At 44.6% G+C, this 16,050-nt stretch overlaps 2 protein-coding genes across 7 annotated transcripts in view; one reads left to right on the top strand and one right to left on the bottom strand.

The window, feature by feature from the left end:
- POU6F1 (POU class 6 homeobox 1) overlaps positions 1–1,626 on the bottom strand; it is a 32,882-nt gene extending 31,256 nt beyond the window's left edge. For all 6 annotated transcript variants that reach the window (XR_003678522.2, XR_003678524.2, XM_028485509.2 and 3 more), the window contains exon 1: positions 1,311–1,626. The gene's annotated coding sequence lies outside the window, so the exon portion shown is untranslated. The remainder of the gene's footprint in view (positions 1–1,310) is intronic.
- Positions 1,627–15,680: 14,054 nt separating this feature from the next.
- The window catches only part of DAZAP2 (DAZ associated protein 2), a 3,236-nt gene continuing 2,866 nt past the window's right edge, over positions 15,681–16,050 (top strand). The window contains exon 1 of the mRNA XM_007113860.4: positions 15,681–15,788. Coding sequence (XP_007113922.1) covers positions 15,776–15,788 — 13 coding nt within the window. The 5' untranslated portion in view covers positions 15,681–15,775. The remainder of the gene's footprint in view (positions 15,789–16,050) is intronic.

Here is a 16,050-nt window from a genome sequence, read left to right as displayed (position 1 = left end):
ACACACACACACACACACACACACACACACACACACACACAGTATCACTCTATATTATCTTGTTTGTTTTCATATTTATGATCTGCCTGTCCCCACCTCCACCCCCAAACTGGAATTAAAACTCCAAGACAGGGTTAGTTCTGTCTGTATTGTTCAGAACTGGCACAGAGTGGATATTTTTGTTGCACTAATGAACAAATGAATGAAGGTCTACCGCAGATATACAAAGAAGTACCAGGTCACAGAAATACCACGCTGAGAACCAACCCGGACTTCAATCAAAATGGAATATACAAAATTATTCCTCAGAAGGCCCTGCTGGTCGATGGTGGCTGCCTTAGATTATCAAGAAAAGGGAGGTGGGATATTGTCTATGAACAATTGAAGACCAGCCTTCTACTTTTGGAACAAGGAATATGGAAGAGCAGATTCTAGCTCTCTGCAAAGAGCTTCTTTTCATATGCCCACGAAGGCTGCCCGACCGCGTTTTATTTCCCCACCACGCGCCCGCACCGAGAGGCTGTTCTGTGAAGATTTGGGGCTTCCAATGACAAATGAGTAGGGGATCCCAACGCTAAAGGGGAGGTTACAAGGCACCCTGGGGCTCCCCCGGCCTTGCCAGGTGAGAATGCCCAGGGAAGCACATATCAGGTCCATTATGATGACTATTTATTAATAATAATATTGTTACTAAATATTTATGAAGTGCTCATGCTCAGCTATACGGTGACACTCCCACCACTCCGCCACCCTTCCAGCAGCACCCAGGTCCCTAACCCCGAGCCCCACAGTCCTCCCGGTGCACTGTGGTTGGAGAGAATTGTGACAGGTAGCTCTGGCCGCCTCAGTTGACCTAAACTGCTGGGAACCCAGGAGTCCGGGTCCTCCAGTGGGGCGAGAATCCATTCGCGGTCGCCACGGGGTCTTGTAAAAACGTCCCCTTGGTCCGTACCCCACCTGGGCTCCAGGAGCAGAAATGGGGAGGGGCCAGGTCCAAGCTCCCCACGGGGTCCACCTGGCGGCTGCCCCCTCCTCTCCTCGGTCCGGAGCAGCCCTTAGGCAGGCGAGAGCGCGGCCCCCGGGGTCTCCGGTCCACAGCAGGCGGCCGCTAGCCATCCCACTCCCAGAGCTCCCCGCCGCTCCGGCCCAGCATCCTGGAGCCCCGGCCCCGCGGCATTTTTTCTCTTTATCATAAATATATAAATTATGCTAATTATGGGCATTGCATATTAACCAAACCCGAAACCTCCCCTGCCCGGCCCCCTCCCCCTCCGTGCAAACCCCTCCCCGCCCCGGACCCCGCTACTTACCGGAGCCCGATCCGCCTTCGCCCCGGGTGCCCGGCGTCCACCGATTAGAGATTCATCTCACAGCTCGAGACAGGGGGCCGGGGGCCGGGGCCGGGGCAGCCGCCGCCCGCAGACAAAGAAGCCAGTGCGGCTTGGCTGGGCTCGGCTCGGCCCGGGAGCCGGTCTGGACCCGCCGCCGCCCCCGGGCCCCCAGCCCGGGCTGGGCAGAGCCGAAGGGGACTCCGCGGGCTGCGCTGGGCGGAGAGGGGACGGGCGGGAAGAGAGAAGGGGGAGCGGTGTGGGGGGCGGTCAGGTATATATATATTTTTCTCCTCTCCCCCCCCTTACACGGCCCCCCTCCTTTTTCTCCCCCCCCTCCCTTTTTCCCTCCTTCTGCTACTTGGATTTTTTTAGCTGCTGCGTCATGAGCATAATTTATGCAAAGAGCTTTGCCGCATGCTGCACCGCGCGCGCCAGCCGCCGGGGGCGGCGGGCTGGGCGGGCCGGCGAGGAAGGGAGGGGATCTGGGGAGCCGAGAACGAGCGACTGGGGCGGGGAGCCGGGGGACTCAGACTCTTGCCACCCCGGAGGCCCCAGAGGCTCCCTTCCCGGACAGGAGTGGAAGGCCGGTGGGGCGGGTCACGCAGCCTCCTCCGAGTGCCGCTTGAGGTCGTTCCATCTTGGAAGGTGCGAGAGTGGGAGCGGGAGTCCGGACTGGGGACCCTGTGCTACGTTCCCGTGAGCCTAGGATTGGGGCCGTGACTCCCAGCGGCCGCCTTTCCTCTCTGGGTTAGTCAGTTGCCCTCCTCAACGCTGAAAGTCAAGTCCATGTCCATTCCCAAGCCCCAGGCCGGGACCCCACTGCGAGAAAAAGGAGGGAACGCAGACATCGCTCAGCCAGGGCCTAACCAACCTTCTGAGCAGCTGTGCCCCAGCTCCATCTCACGGAGGGGACCCTGGGCCTGAAAGCTCCCTCACCCCCACCTCAAGAGCAGTTGTGGGCTGGCTTGACTAAAGACAGCTTGCCTGCTTTCTTGACCGAGTCGACTAGGAAATGTAAAATATAGACAAAGTTCTGTGGCATGGAGAAAAAACAACGTTCTGCTTTGGTGGTGGTGATGGCGAGGAGGGTTTGGTTTATTTAATAGAGGCTCTTGAAGGTATGGAAAGGGGAAGGCATAAGACGAGGCACCGTTTGGGGCTGAGGGCAAATGGACGGAGAAGTAGTTGACACGTGAAAGAGGAAGGAGTTGGAAGAACAAAGGGGAAGAGGAAGAATGAGGGGAGGCGAGTTGGGGAGGAAGGAGCACTGTAAATCCAGTAAGCTGTGGATGCCCACATTGAGGCAGCCTGGACTGCTTCCCCTTTGCCCCTCCATCCACTGCCACCGCTCCCCCCTTGTGATGAGCTGAGAATAGAGGTGGAGCCCTCAGCTCATTGTTGCTTAAGGCCTCCTCCCATGGAAGAACACTGGGAGGGGAGAGAAGAGAGCAGCACCAGATGGTAGACCATCACTACACACTTTTCGAGAATGTTACCTGCACCTGGCAGATTTAAGAGTAACCAGATGGATTAGGAGTCAGAATATTTAGGTTTTAGTCCCAACTCTAACACTAGAAGTTCAGGTAGGTAGTTTAACTTCTTCATTACTTTAAAAAAAAGAGGGTGATATCTATAGTCATTACTTCACAGGGTTAAGAAGTTTAATTGTGAGCCTGTATGTGAAAAAACTTTGGAAAACGCTAATCGCTCTAGGATTGTAAGGTATCATTATCTGTACAATAGTTTTAATCTGTTTTAACTGGCCTTGTGAAACTAATACATGACATGGTATTATAGTTCTTGGGGGGTTTTGTTTGGTCTGTAGTCCCTATGGTCCTTCTTCTCAGACTGTAAATTCCTCAAGAGCACAGATTGTGACTTACTAATTTTTGGATTTCCTACTGCTCTTTATGTGAAGAAGAGGCTCAGTATTGTTATTGAATGTTGTCACACGAAGACAAAAACTCTTAGTCTATGTGACTTGGTTTGGTGCTACACACAGATAAATGCTTTGGATGACATGAATATCAGGGATAGTATGAAGAAAGAAATGGATGTGATCAAAGGGGTTCATGGACACATACATCAAAATGTTAATTGTGGGGCTTCCCTGGTGGCGCAGTGGTTAAGAATCCTCCTGCCAATGCAGGGGACATAGGTTCGAGCCCTGGTCCGGGAAGATCCCACATGCCGTGGAGCAACTAAACCCATGCGCCACATCTGTTGAAGCTGCGCTCTAGAGCCAGTGAGCCACAACTACTGAAGCCCGCACACCTAGAGCCCATGCTCCGCAACAAGACCGCAAAGAGAAGCCCACGCACCGCAACAAACAGTAGCCCCCACTCGCTCGCCGCAACTAAAGAAAGACCGCGAGTAGCAACGGAGACCCAACACAGCCAAAAATAAATAAATTTATTTTTTTTAAAAATGTTAATTGTGGTTTTCTTTGGGAAAAGGAAGCCTTAATTTTATATTGTATACACTTATGCTTAAATTTTTGACGCTGAACATATACTACGTTTTTGTTTGTTTAAATTTTTTATTGGGGTATAACATGCACACAGCAAAGTACACAAATCTTAAATGTACATCTTGATGAATTATTTATATATATATAAAATATTATCTACATCTATTACTTGCATACATCTACATATATAATAGATTACATATATTATTTATATTTTTATTATAATCACTATATTTTATCACACACACATATATATATTTTATAAATATATACAAAATCACCACCCACAACATGATGTAGAGCATTTCCAACAGCTGAGAAGACTCGCCTGTGTTCCTTGTTAAGTAAACTTCCAGTTATCACAATAGCTTAATTTTTGCTGGTTCTTGAACTTCATATAAATGGAATGAGACAGCATGTGTACTCTTTTGTGTCTGGCTTCTGTTACTCAACATATGTTTTTGAGATTCACCCATGTTGTTGTGTCTAACAGTACTGTTTGTTCTTTTTTATCGCTGCATATATTCCATTGTATAATTATACCACCGTTTATACATCCTACTATTGATGGGCATTTGGGTTGCTTCTTTTTGTCTTTTATGAATAAAGCTGCTGTGAACATTCTTGCGTAAGTCTTTTAGTGAATATACGCACATATTTCTCCTGGGTAGATACTGAGGAGTGGGATTGCTAGGTTTGGGGTATATGTTTAACTTTTGTAGATACTGCTAAATACTTTTCCAAAATGTTTGAACCAGTTTATATCCTTACTAGTAATGTAGGAGAATTCTAGTTGTTCCACACCCTCACCAATACTTGCAATACAGTCTCTCTCTTTTTTTTGCAATATCGAAATATAAGATTTTTAGAATAAGTATATATTTTATAATCAGAAAAAATGTCAACAATGCAAATATTTCCATGACTGAGTTGGGAGAAGATGACACTAGTGCCATGCCATATGCCGAAGAAAACTCGTCAACAGCATCCTCAGCCCAGCACATTGTCTTTTTCTCCTTCACTCCACTTCCCATGCCTCTGAGCCTACATTTATTCAACAAATATTTATTGTCTACTATGTGCCAAACACTGGGCTGGATGCTAAGTGTCCAGTGGTAAACAAAACAGACAGCTTTCTTGGAATTTATAGTCTTCTGGGGAAACAGATGTTAAACAAAAAATAAACACAGAAATGTATCATTACATGTGATGATTAAGAAAACCAAAAGGTGGTATGAGAGAGCATAACACTGGGGGCAGGGAAGGACTCCCTGAGGAAGTCATATACAAGGCAAAGTTTAAAAGATGTAATAAGCAGGAGACCGAAGGAACAGCAGAGGCAATGAGGCAGGAATAAATTTGTTGTTCAAGAAACTGAAAGAGGATCAACGTGGCTGGAACACAGCAAGTGACAGGAGAGAATTGCACAAAATGAAGTTGGAAAGATAGGCAGGGCCCAGATCAGGAAGACCTGGCCATATATACTGCCAATCTTTCCATTCAGTTGGGTCCTTTCTTTCTTTGCAAACTCTACTCAAGATTTATCCCGTCCAAGAGGTCTTCTTGAATAATACCGAATTGTTCTAATTAATATTATTATTTTAATTACATCATTGCTCCAATAACTTCATTATATAATTTGTAGTTAATAGGCCTTTCATTCTGTTTCCTGAGAATATATTGGTTTACCCAACAGATTTAGGACAGGGCCTTCTGTTTCCTCTTTTACCCAGTCTCCTCCAAGCACCTAGCATATCAGGGATGCTCTGTTGACAGTAAGAGTCTCCCTTGGCCCTGTACTCTATTCCTAGAAAGCTCTTGGAATCTAAGTAGATAATCCTTAGGATCCTGTTTTACCTGGTTTGAGAACTGACCCAATTTCAAATCTTCAAAACTTGCCCTGGAACAACCAAATTTCTCCAGGATCCAGGCATATTTTTCCAAACACCTTCCTTAACTGCGTCATCTTGCCCCTCCCCCCTCCAATCACCAGATTAAAGGCATCTCTGCTGTTGCTAAGGGAAGGAGGCTTGGGCAGGTGGTGGGAGTGAGTTGAAGGATGATACAGCAGGGAGTCAGGTTGGTCAGCAAGAAAAAAACCTCTCAGCTGTGAGGAAAGACAGCAATGCAAATGCATTTTCAAGCGCTTCTGGGCCAGGTCCCGCCCAGCCTCCACCCGCCCCCCCCTCCCCCCACCCGCCATGTGTTTATCTGCTTGTTCTCTGAAAGCTTTTAGGACTTTCTTTTTTTTTTAAATCTCTGATGTCTTAAATTTTACAATGTCAACAGTTTGTGGTTAGCCAGCTTTCATAAAACAAGGAAGCTATTGTCCACCTTGACTGGTTATATTGAAGTCCTTATGAGAAGAATGGGCCATCAAAGAGAAGGTGCTGTTAACAATACAGGGCTATTTTAAGGTGAGAAGCCAGAGTTCTGAAAAATTTGCATGTGGCAAGGAGTGTGGCTGGGCATGCTCCATTTTTTATAGACTTCCCACCCTGAAATGCATATATTCTATTTACTTTAATTTTAGCAATGATGTAAAATTATTGCTGGGCTGCTGTCACTCTGACAGATCACCTTACCAGCTGAAAGGGTAAATATGGGTTTTTTTTCCATAATTTTTGTACAGTAACAAGGTGAGGAACATTTTAGCTCATAAATTATTCACCAAACCTCACAGGCATAATAGGCTGTGTGCATATTCATCAGGTTATCATCCATTATTCATAAGAAGTTCACTTCAACTGTTAGAAGAAAATGAGGTTGTTGATTGAAATCCTGAAGAAATGTGGGCTTTTATTCTCCCCTCTCCTTTTTCCCATCTGAGTAAGTCTGGAAGTTTCCATCAAAAAATGATATTGTAGGGAAAAATATTTATTCCTGACATGTAGATGTATAGATAAGAGGAAAATAAAACTTGGAGTAGGAAATAAATTGGCAGGATCAACCATCATTCATTTAACTTGGCTAAAGGCCTCTGACTCCTGCTTCCACAGAAACTGTGTCCAGGAAGTGGCCAAAGGGGGTCCCCTTTCTTGCAGCAAAAGAGTAGCTTCATCAAATCTGATAGACTTAATACTTATATTAAGATCCAGGTTGCCTTCTACAGCCCAAGAAGTATTATCATTTATCTTCTTATTTGACCTTCACACCAAGTCTGTGAGATAGGAATAATTTTCAAGATGAGAAAACTGAGGCTCAGAGAGGTTAAGTGACTTATCTAAAGCCAAACAGCTGGTGAGCAGACCAGGACTGGAACCTTCATTTTCTTCCATATTCCATGTTCCTTATACTCTGTCTTCCTAAATCCTCTGAATGATAAAACTCACCACTCCCAAGATAGAGGCATTTCACATTGTTTTCCAAGAACCATTAATTTTATTTTCTCTTTTTATTATTTATTTATTTAAAAATATTTATTTATTTATTTATTTTGGCTGTGTTGGCTCTTCATTGCTGCACGCGGGCTTTCTCTAGTTGCGGCGAGCCTGGGCTACTCTTCATTGTGGTATGCAGCTTCTTACTGTGGTGGCTTCTCTTGTTGCGGAGCACGGGCTCTAGGCGCACAGGCTTCAGTAGCTACGGCACGCGGGCTCAGTAGTTGTGGCACACGGGCTTAGTTGCTCGGCAGCATGTGGGATCTTCCCGGACCAGGGCTTGAACCCGTGTCCCCTGCGTTGGCAGGTGGATTCTCTTGCATTGCACCCCCAGGGAAGCCCCTGTTTTCTCTTTTTAATACCTTTATTATTTCTGTGAACTACAGAAGCAATATAGGCTTGAAGGCATCAAATAAAACAAAGTTCTATAGAATAGAGAATAACAAATGGACAGTTAACTGCCACGATTGCCAACCTCCTTCGCCACAGGAGCCAGGAGGAGATATTATAATTCAGTCAAATCCACAGATCTGGGTTCAGATCTGATCATGGTCACTGACTAGCTGTGTAATTTGCGGCAAGATAGCCTCTTTAGGTTGTAGTTTCTCATTTGTAAAATGGGGATAATGCTTACTTCTAGAGTTTTTTGTGTTAAATGAGATAATGTATATGAAACCCAAGTGTCAGCATTTTCCTCCATTTTAAAGGTCCCCTCCTTCTAGCACAGTTGGCCCTCCAGTATCCACGGGTTCTGCATCAGAGGATTCATCCAATCAAGGATTGAAAATATTTGGAAAATAAATTCCAGAAAGTCCCCAAAAGCAAAAGTTGAATTTGCCTCAAACCAGCAACTATCTACGTAGTATTTACATTGTATTTACAACAATTTACATATCATTTACATTGTATTAGGTGTTATAAGTAATCTAGAGAGGATTTCAAGTTACACATGAGAAAGTGCATAGGTTTTAGGCAAATACTATTTTACCATTTATGCAAATACCATCTTATGTAAGGGACCTGAGCATCCTCGGATTTTGGTATCTATAAAGGGGAGGGAGTCCTGGAACCAATCCCCCGTGGATATGGAAGAAAGACTGTACGTTTGGGGAAGTGGAATGGAAGGCAAGGCTTGTCGCATGCCTGTCCCCCAAGTCTTTCGCTTGACCCTCTGTTTCATTCTGTTTTCAGCCACTCATTTGGCTGCTAGTCACCTGGTACGGTCCCTCTGCATGAAATGCAGCTGTAGTCACAGTGGGGCACAGCTGTGAATTCTCCCCAACATGACTACACAAGGTCGTTCTTTACTGAAGAGTTAGGGAAAAACTAAAGAGAATTCCAAAGAATAGAGGAACGCATTAAATTTTTTATTTTAACTTTCCCTATAATCCAAGTGAAAACCAGCTGAGAAGTTCAGCTTCATTAGTTGTGGCACGCGGGCTCAGTAGTTGTGGCTCACGGGCTCTAGAGTGCAGGCTCAGTAGTTGTAGTGCACGGGCTTAGTTGTTCCGTGGCATGTAGGATCTTCCTGGACCAGAGCTAGAACCTGTGTCCACTACATTGGCAGGCATATTCTTAACCACTGCGCCACCAGGGAAGCCCAAGGAGCATGGAGTCTTAACCACTGCGCCACCAGGGAAGTCCCAACTTCCCTGGCGCAGAAGCACTAAATGATTCTGATGCAGGTGGTTTGGGATTTCACACGGAGAAAAATTGCTCAAAACCCCAAAAGAAGAGATGCTGCCCCAGGATTTACTAAGCTGCTGTAGCCACAGTGGAGTGAGGCCTCTACATTATCATACAGAGCAGTGTTAGTGCCTCTCCTACAAAGGCTCACCAGCAATAAGAAAGGAGGATCCATTTCTGAGTCATATATCTTGTAATCCTTGTTCCCTTAGTTACACAAAGACCAGCAAAAGCTTTGAAAAAGCTGCTTCAGAGCCTGATTGGATTCTTCCACAAACCTCCACACTCCTTCTTTGGGCTGGGGAATAGGAGGTAGTTTGTTCTCTAGTTACACAAGTGAAGAGCCCAATACATAGTAGTTGTTCAATAAAGGTACATTAAAAAGCTCTAATCAGCCTAATTAACTGGGACTAGGAGACCCTGCAGGAAGAGGCATGTCATTCTCTGAGTCCTCAGAGGACAGTTTATCCATCTCTACTGTAGCACTTACCGAGTTCTGCTGTAATTTTCCTTTCAGCATCCCTCTTGCCCAAACTCACTAAAAGAGTTCATTAGCCATCATCCTTGGCTATTCTCTCCTTCATCCCAACATTATTTTAAAAAACACCTTTATTAAGGCATAACTGACATACAATAAACTACACGTTTAAAGTGTACTATTTGATAAATTTTGACACTTGTACACACCATAAAACCATCACTACAGTCAAGATAGTGAACACATCCATGACCCCCAAAAGCTTCCTGAAGTCCATCTCTTCCCTCCTGTTCCTCCCCATCTCTTTACACAGGCAACCACTGCTCTGCTTTTTTTTTTTTTTTTTTTTTTTTTTTTTTGCGGTATGCGGGCCTCTCACTGCTGTGGCCTCTCCCGTTGCGGAGCACAGGCTCCGGACGCGCAGGCTCAGCGGCCATGGCTCACGGGCCCAGCCGCTCCGCGGCATGTGGGATCTTCCCAGACCGGGGCACGAACCTGTGTCCCCTGCATCGGCAGGCGGACTCCCAACCACTGCGCCACCAGGGAAGCCCCTGCTCTGCTTTTTATCACTATGGTTTGTATTTTCCAAAATTTTATATAAATGGAATCCCTTAGTGTGCACTCTTCTTTTGTCTGGTTTCTTTCCCTCAGCATAACTGAGATTATCCATGTTGTTGTGTGGACCCGCAGTTCATTCCTTTTTATTGTATAGCAACACCACAATGTGTTTATCCATTGACCTGTTGATGGACATTTGTGTTGTTTCCAGTTTTTGGCTGTTACAAATAAAGCTGTAATAAATATCCATGGGTAAGCCTTTGTGTGCCCATATTCTTTCATTTCTCTTGGGTTAATAGGAGTGGAAGGACTAGATCACATGGTATATATAACTTTTAAAGTCCCGTCATACTGTTTTCAAAGTGGTTGTACCATTTTACATTCTTATCAGCAGTGCATGAGAATCCTAGTAGCTCCACATATTCTCCAACACTTGAAACAGTCGGTCTTTTTAATGTTAACCATTTTAATAGGTGTGCCAACATTGTTTTAATGTTTTGAATTGGTAAGCATTCACATGGTTCAAAAATTAAAAAAAATGTTTTAAGGTGTAGAGTGAAAAGTCACTCCCACCTCTGTCTCCCCACCCTACCCAGTAACCACTTTTGTAGGTATCTTGTGTAATCTTCCAGAATTTCTTTACTCAAATACTAATGAATACAGTTTTCCTGCTCTTTTACACAAAAGCCATCATGCTATGAAATATTTTGGAGAGCTTCCTCGTTCTTTGTTACAGCCATGCAGTGTTTAATTATATGGATATACTAAGATTTATTTTACCAGTTCCCTATTGATGGGTATATAGGTTATTTCTAATCTTTCGCTATTACAAACAATGCTGCAGTAAACAGCCTTAAATACACAGTATTTCTCATGAATGCGAATATAACTGTAGGAATCATTCTTAGAAGTGGGGATGGTTATTTGTAATTTTGATAGACATTTGCCAAATCAGCCCTATAGGAGTTGTACTCCCACCATCAATAAATTAGAGTGTCCACTTATCCACAGCCTCACAATTGAGGTTAGTAAATGTTTGGATTTTTGCCAATCTGATAATGGTATCTGTGTGGTTTTAATTTGCCTTCTTATTAAGAGTGAGGCTGAACATCTTTTCATATGTTTAGAAGCCATTTGCATTTCCTTTTCTGTGAACTGTCTGTAAATGTCATTTGCTACTTTTTCTTTTTTTTTTTATAAATTTGGTTAAATTTTTTCCCCAGTTTTATGGAGATATAATTGACATATATCACTATATAAGTTTAAGGTGTACAACAAAATGATCTAACTTACGTACATCATGAAATGATGACCACAATAGGTTTAGTTAGCGGATATCCGTCATCTCATGCAGATACAAAATTTAAAAAAAATAGAAAAAATGTTTTTCCTTGTGATGAGAACTCAGGATTTACTGTCTTAAGAACTTTCATTTATAACGTACAGCAGTGTTAATGATCTGTATCATGTTACATTCCCTAGTACTTATTTATAACTGGAAGTTTGTACCTTTTGACTACCTTTATCTAACTCCCTCTCCTCCCAGCTACTTTTTCTAATGGTTGGCCATATACTTATTGATCTCTAGGAGCTATTAATATTTAGGGGAATTAGCCCTTTGTGATGCAAATTTCAATTTTTTTTTCCCAATTTGTCATTTTTCTTTTGACTTTATGGAGTTTTCATCCCTGACATTAATCCTGTTAATTAACCCTGGACATTAATCCCAATATTAGTCCAGTTGTTTTGCCTCCTAAATATTTCCGGAATCCCCCCACTTCTTTCTACCCAAATGCCATTTTCCTAGGCTAGTCTGCCATCATCAGTCACGTAAATTACTGCATTGTATCCTAACTGTGTCTCCCAGGCACACCTCAACTCTTGCCCCTTTCTAATCTATTTTACATTTGGTAGCCAGAAAGATATTTCTAAAATAAAAACAGAATCATGTCACTTTTCTGCTGAAAACTCTTGGTGGCTAACTAGTGCCTGTAAGATAGACTCCATTGTCTTAAGATAGAATCCTCCATGGGCTCCAAGGCCCCCTGCATGGAAATGCACCTGTTTACCTCTTCAGCTTCATCTCTGACCAGTCCGCACCTCCCATTCCATGTACCGGCCATACTGAACTGTAGTCACATCCTCCCTCTCCATAAGCCCTCCCACTTGTAGGCCTTTGCATATACTGTTCCCTATTTGGGGACCCCTCTTCACTTGCTTAAATTCCACCCACCCTTCAGATTTCATCTCAGACATCACTGCCAGCATGACACCTTCCCTGACCACAGTAGAAAAGATTAGATACCTCACCCAGGTGTTCTCATAACACCCCATACTGTCCTTATGGCAGTATTAATCATGCTATATTTTGATTATCTGTTAACTTTTCTGTCTCTCCCATTAGGTAGACTAAGTTCCATGAGGATAGGGACTAGGTGTGCTTCTTCACTATTATTTCCCTAGTGTCTATTACAGGGTCTGGCACATAACAGGTGCTTGATAAATAGTTGTTAAATTAACTCAAGAAAGGATGTTTTATGACTTAATGACATCTTCATCTCATTGGGGGACCAAGCAGAATGAAGAAAACAGAAAGGCTCTTGACGCCTGTTCAAGAAAGTGGCCAGATGCCCCTTAATCCTACCTGCCAGAGAAAACAGTGGCTTGTAGCCCCTTCTTTTCTGTTGGTAATCTCATCTGGCTCCACCCTGGCTTTCAGGAGACCCTGGTCCCAGCGTGTTAAGCAAAATACCTAACATCCTGTAGAGGAGGCAATGAACAATCTGAGGGCAGCTTGTCTTAGCAGGAGCTAGGTCCTGCAGGCTTCCTGGGTGTCAAGAGTTAACCCTTTAGGGACTTCCCTGGTGGTCCAGTGGTTAAGAATCCGCCTTCCAATGCAGGGGACACGCGTTCGATCTCTTGTCGGGGAACTAAGATTCCACATGCCGTGGGACAATTAAGCCCGCGCACTCTTGAGCCCTCATGCCACAACTAGAGAGAAGCCCGCGCACCGAAACGAAAGACCCCGTATGCTGCAACGAAGATCCCGACACAGCTAAATTAATTAATTAAAAAACAATTAAAAAAAGAGTTAACCCTTTAATTACTGGACCATGGAAAGGTCTGGGGAGGAGGGGTTTCAGTGGAGGGCTGGAGCAGAGGAGGGTATTTGGGGAGAGGGCTTGGGGCAATGGCTGTTTACCATCCAGTAGAAGTATTTGTACTTTTATCTAGGGCCTGATCAGAATTTACAACTTGATTATCAGCTTGGCCTACTTCCCCTCTGCCTTCTCAGGCTCCTCTTTGCTTTTTTCCTTCCCTAAAACAGAGTCTAGATTTAGAGCCTGAGGTGACACAATGATCATGTGAATTTTCTGGCAGATGATGAAATTGAGACCTTTGGGAGGCAGCAGAGTAAAATCAATGTAAATAGATTCAACAATGTAAACATTAGAAACAAGGCTTGTAAAATCAAGCAAAGCTGAGTTTGAACACCGGCTCTGCAGCTGTATAACTTAGTTCAGCTACTTAACGTCTCTGAAATACAGTCCGCTTGCCTGCACTTTTCTTTGATCTGCTATGGACACGAGGTGGATAATATCTGCAAGGACAGTGGTGCAGTATCTGATTCCTACATGACAAGGAATAAGTGGGAGCTGAGGAGACAAGGACCAAAGTTAGTCAGTTGGTGACACAGTGAGGACTGGAACTAGCATCCCTCTCCTACACTCTCACTGACATGGGCTGCTACAGTCAACACAATTTCAGGGTCCCTAACTGAGGGCCCAGTAAGAGAAAAAAGGTAAGTTTCCTTTCTCAGGTTCACTCCTTTATTTTCTGAGGCCCAGAGCACAGGTTAGGATGGGTATAGGTTAATGACCTCTCCAGTTTTAGGCTTTAGGGTGGAATCAGTTTAGGATCTGACTTGTAAAAGTTAGGTTACAAGGAAGAAGATTTAACTGATCTGACCTCCAAAGATGTTCATTCAAATTAACCAACTACTGCTTGCAAATTTCATGCTAAGAAAAATGCAAGGCCCTGAGGGTAAAAGTCCACTAAAAAAAACAACAACAGTGTTTTTCAAACTGTGAGTCCTGACTTGTTACTAGGATGTGAAATCACAACCAGAATTGAAAAAAGGAAATAAGAGAAAATAGAAAATATGACAGTGCATTGTACACAGAAGGAGATATCAGATCATAAAATTTTCAGTTACATATATTTATAAATGCGTGTGTACTGGGTCATGATTTAAAGTGTATTACTGTCAATTTTGGTCCAAAAAGTTTGCAAGCCCCTTTACCAGAAGGTGAGATTCAGGAGAGCATGAGCTTTGTTTTGTTTTAGAACAATGCCTGGCATTTGTAAGTGTTCTCTGAAGAACTGTTTAATGAGTGAATACCTAACACTGTGCCTGCCTTCAAGATGAGTCAGAAATACAGGAAAAGGTAAATATCATAGGATTTAACATACTAATATTAATCTGAACTAAATAAACAATATGAATCTACTGAAAGGGAAGGAACCTAAAAGAACTCCAAATACAAATAGTCTTGGAAATTGGGCTTTTAGATTATTTTAGGCATGATAGGCAGAGTGAAGTGATAAGAACAAAACAAAACTGACTTGGGAACCTGGGAACCAGGATACAAGACCTGACTTTGTAACCTGCTCACTGTGTGACTTAGGGCAAATCTCTTTAATCAATTCTCTCATTTGAAAAACAGGAATGATCAAACAAGCCCCATCTGCCACACAGGGCTGCTGTGAAGACCTGTGATGACCCCATAAAATCGTGCATTTTAAGAGTGCTCTGCAAACTGTAATATAATACTGGAGAGAAAAACAAGGGATTGCTGAGTTGAAGTGAGTACAGCTCTTTTCAGTGGTTTAAGTCATTCATCAGCAAGTATTTATCAGGCTTCTAATGTTTACTGAGGACTTTTCTTTCCAAAGCTTTCCCTTTTCAGATGCTTTTCTAATAGTCTTCCTACAGTACAGAATGTAAACTCCATGAGGAAATAATGTTGGGCTGTCTTGTTCAGCTCCATCTCTGTACTTGCACATAGCAAGCGCTCAGCAGATATCGTAATATGAAGAACGGAAGGAAAAACTTAATTGCTGCCTTAAAGGATGGCATCTTTGCCCTTAAGAACAATTAAGTTAGAAGAGAAGAGGAGAAAATACACGTAAGGTGCCGTACTGGTGCCTGTAACAGGTACCAAAGGAAGGGCCGGGCCACAGACACTCCTTGGGTACCACGAGTATGCCAGTTTTAGTGCTAGCTGCTGCAGGAGGAACACAACACAGCATACCCTTCTTTATGGTGAGAAAGCGACACAGAAATAAATACCGACCGTCTGTCGGCCGGGCAGGCAGCGAAGATATCGCGTGATCGATAAATCAGGGGTTGGGGAGGGGAGAGTATCTCAAGCAGTTAGAGACGTTTGTAGAAATTTATGCCCCTCGTGGAAAGACTGTCAAGGTGAGATGACCTTGAGGTGCTGTGCGTAGGTGGAAAAAGGTTCCGGAGAATAGCTTAATGGTACTGCCTCCGAGCGCCCAAGAGAGAGAAGTTCCTGTTTCGAAACAATACCTGTATTTGGTTTTCTTCCAGTCGAGAGACAAGGGTAGGGGTTGGAGGACAAGACCCAAGGGGCGGGGGCAACACGGGCGGGCGGGATCACGTGGGCCCTCCCTCCAGCTACTGGAGGCCGGGCGAAGGGGCGGGGTTTCCGGTGGCAGCGGCATTCGGGCGTCGGGTGACGCTAGGCGGACAAATCGTCACGTGACACGGAAGTGACTACGAACAGGAAGAGGACGAAAAAAATAACCGTCCGCGACGCCAAGCCGAACCGGACCCGCAGCCACCATGAACAGCAAAGGCAAGGACAGGGAGCGGTTGAGGCCGCCGGGGGAAGTAGTGCTGGCCCGGAGCGAGCGGGCCCGGAGCCCAGGGTCACTAGACGCCAGACCTGGGGAGAGCTGCGCCGCGCTCCTGGGCCAGCTGCAGTGCCCGGGGCTGCGCCGGACGCCTTTGTCATCCCCGAACAACGGCTGCTCGCTCCCTCCCGGCCCTTTCCCCCTTAAACTCTGTGGCGCAGTTTGGAGCTGCGGGCTCGGGTTGGGGGGGGCAGTGGGGGGGGG

The sequence above is a fragment of the Physeter macrocephalus genome, unplaced genomic scaffold (genome assembly GCF_002837175.3).
Source record: "Physeter macrocephalus isolate SW-GA unplaced genomic scaffold, ASM283717v5 random_425, whole genome shotgun sequence".
In the NCBI taxonomy this organism is placed as follows: domain Eukaryota; kingdom Metazoa; phylum Chordata; class Mammalia; order Artiodactyla; family Physeteridae; genus Physeter; species Physeter macrocephalus.
This window is presented reverse-complemented; position numbering and strand designations above follow the sequence as displayed.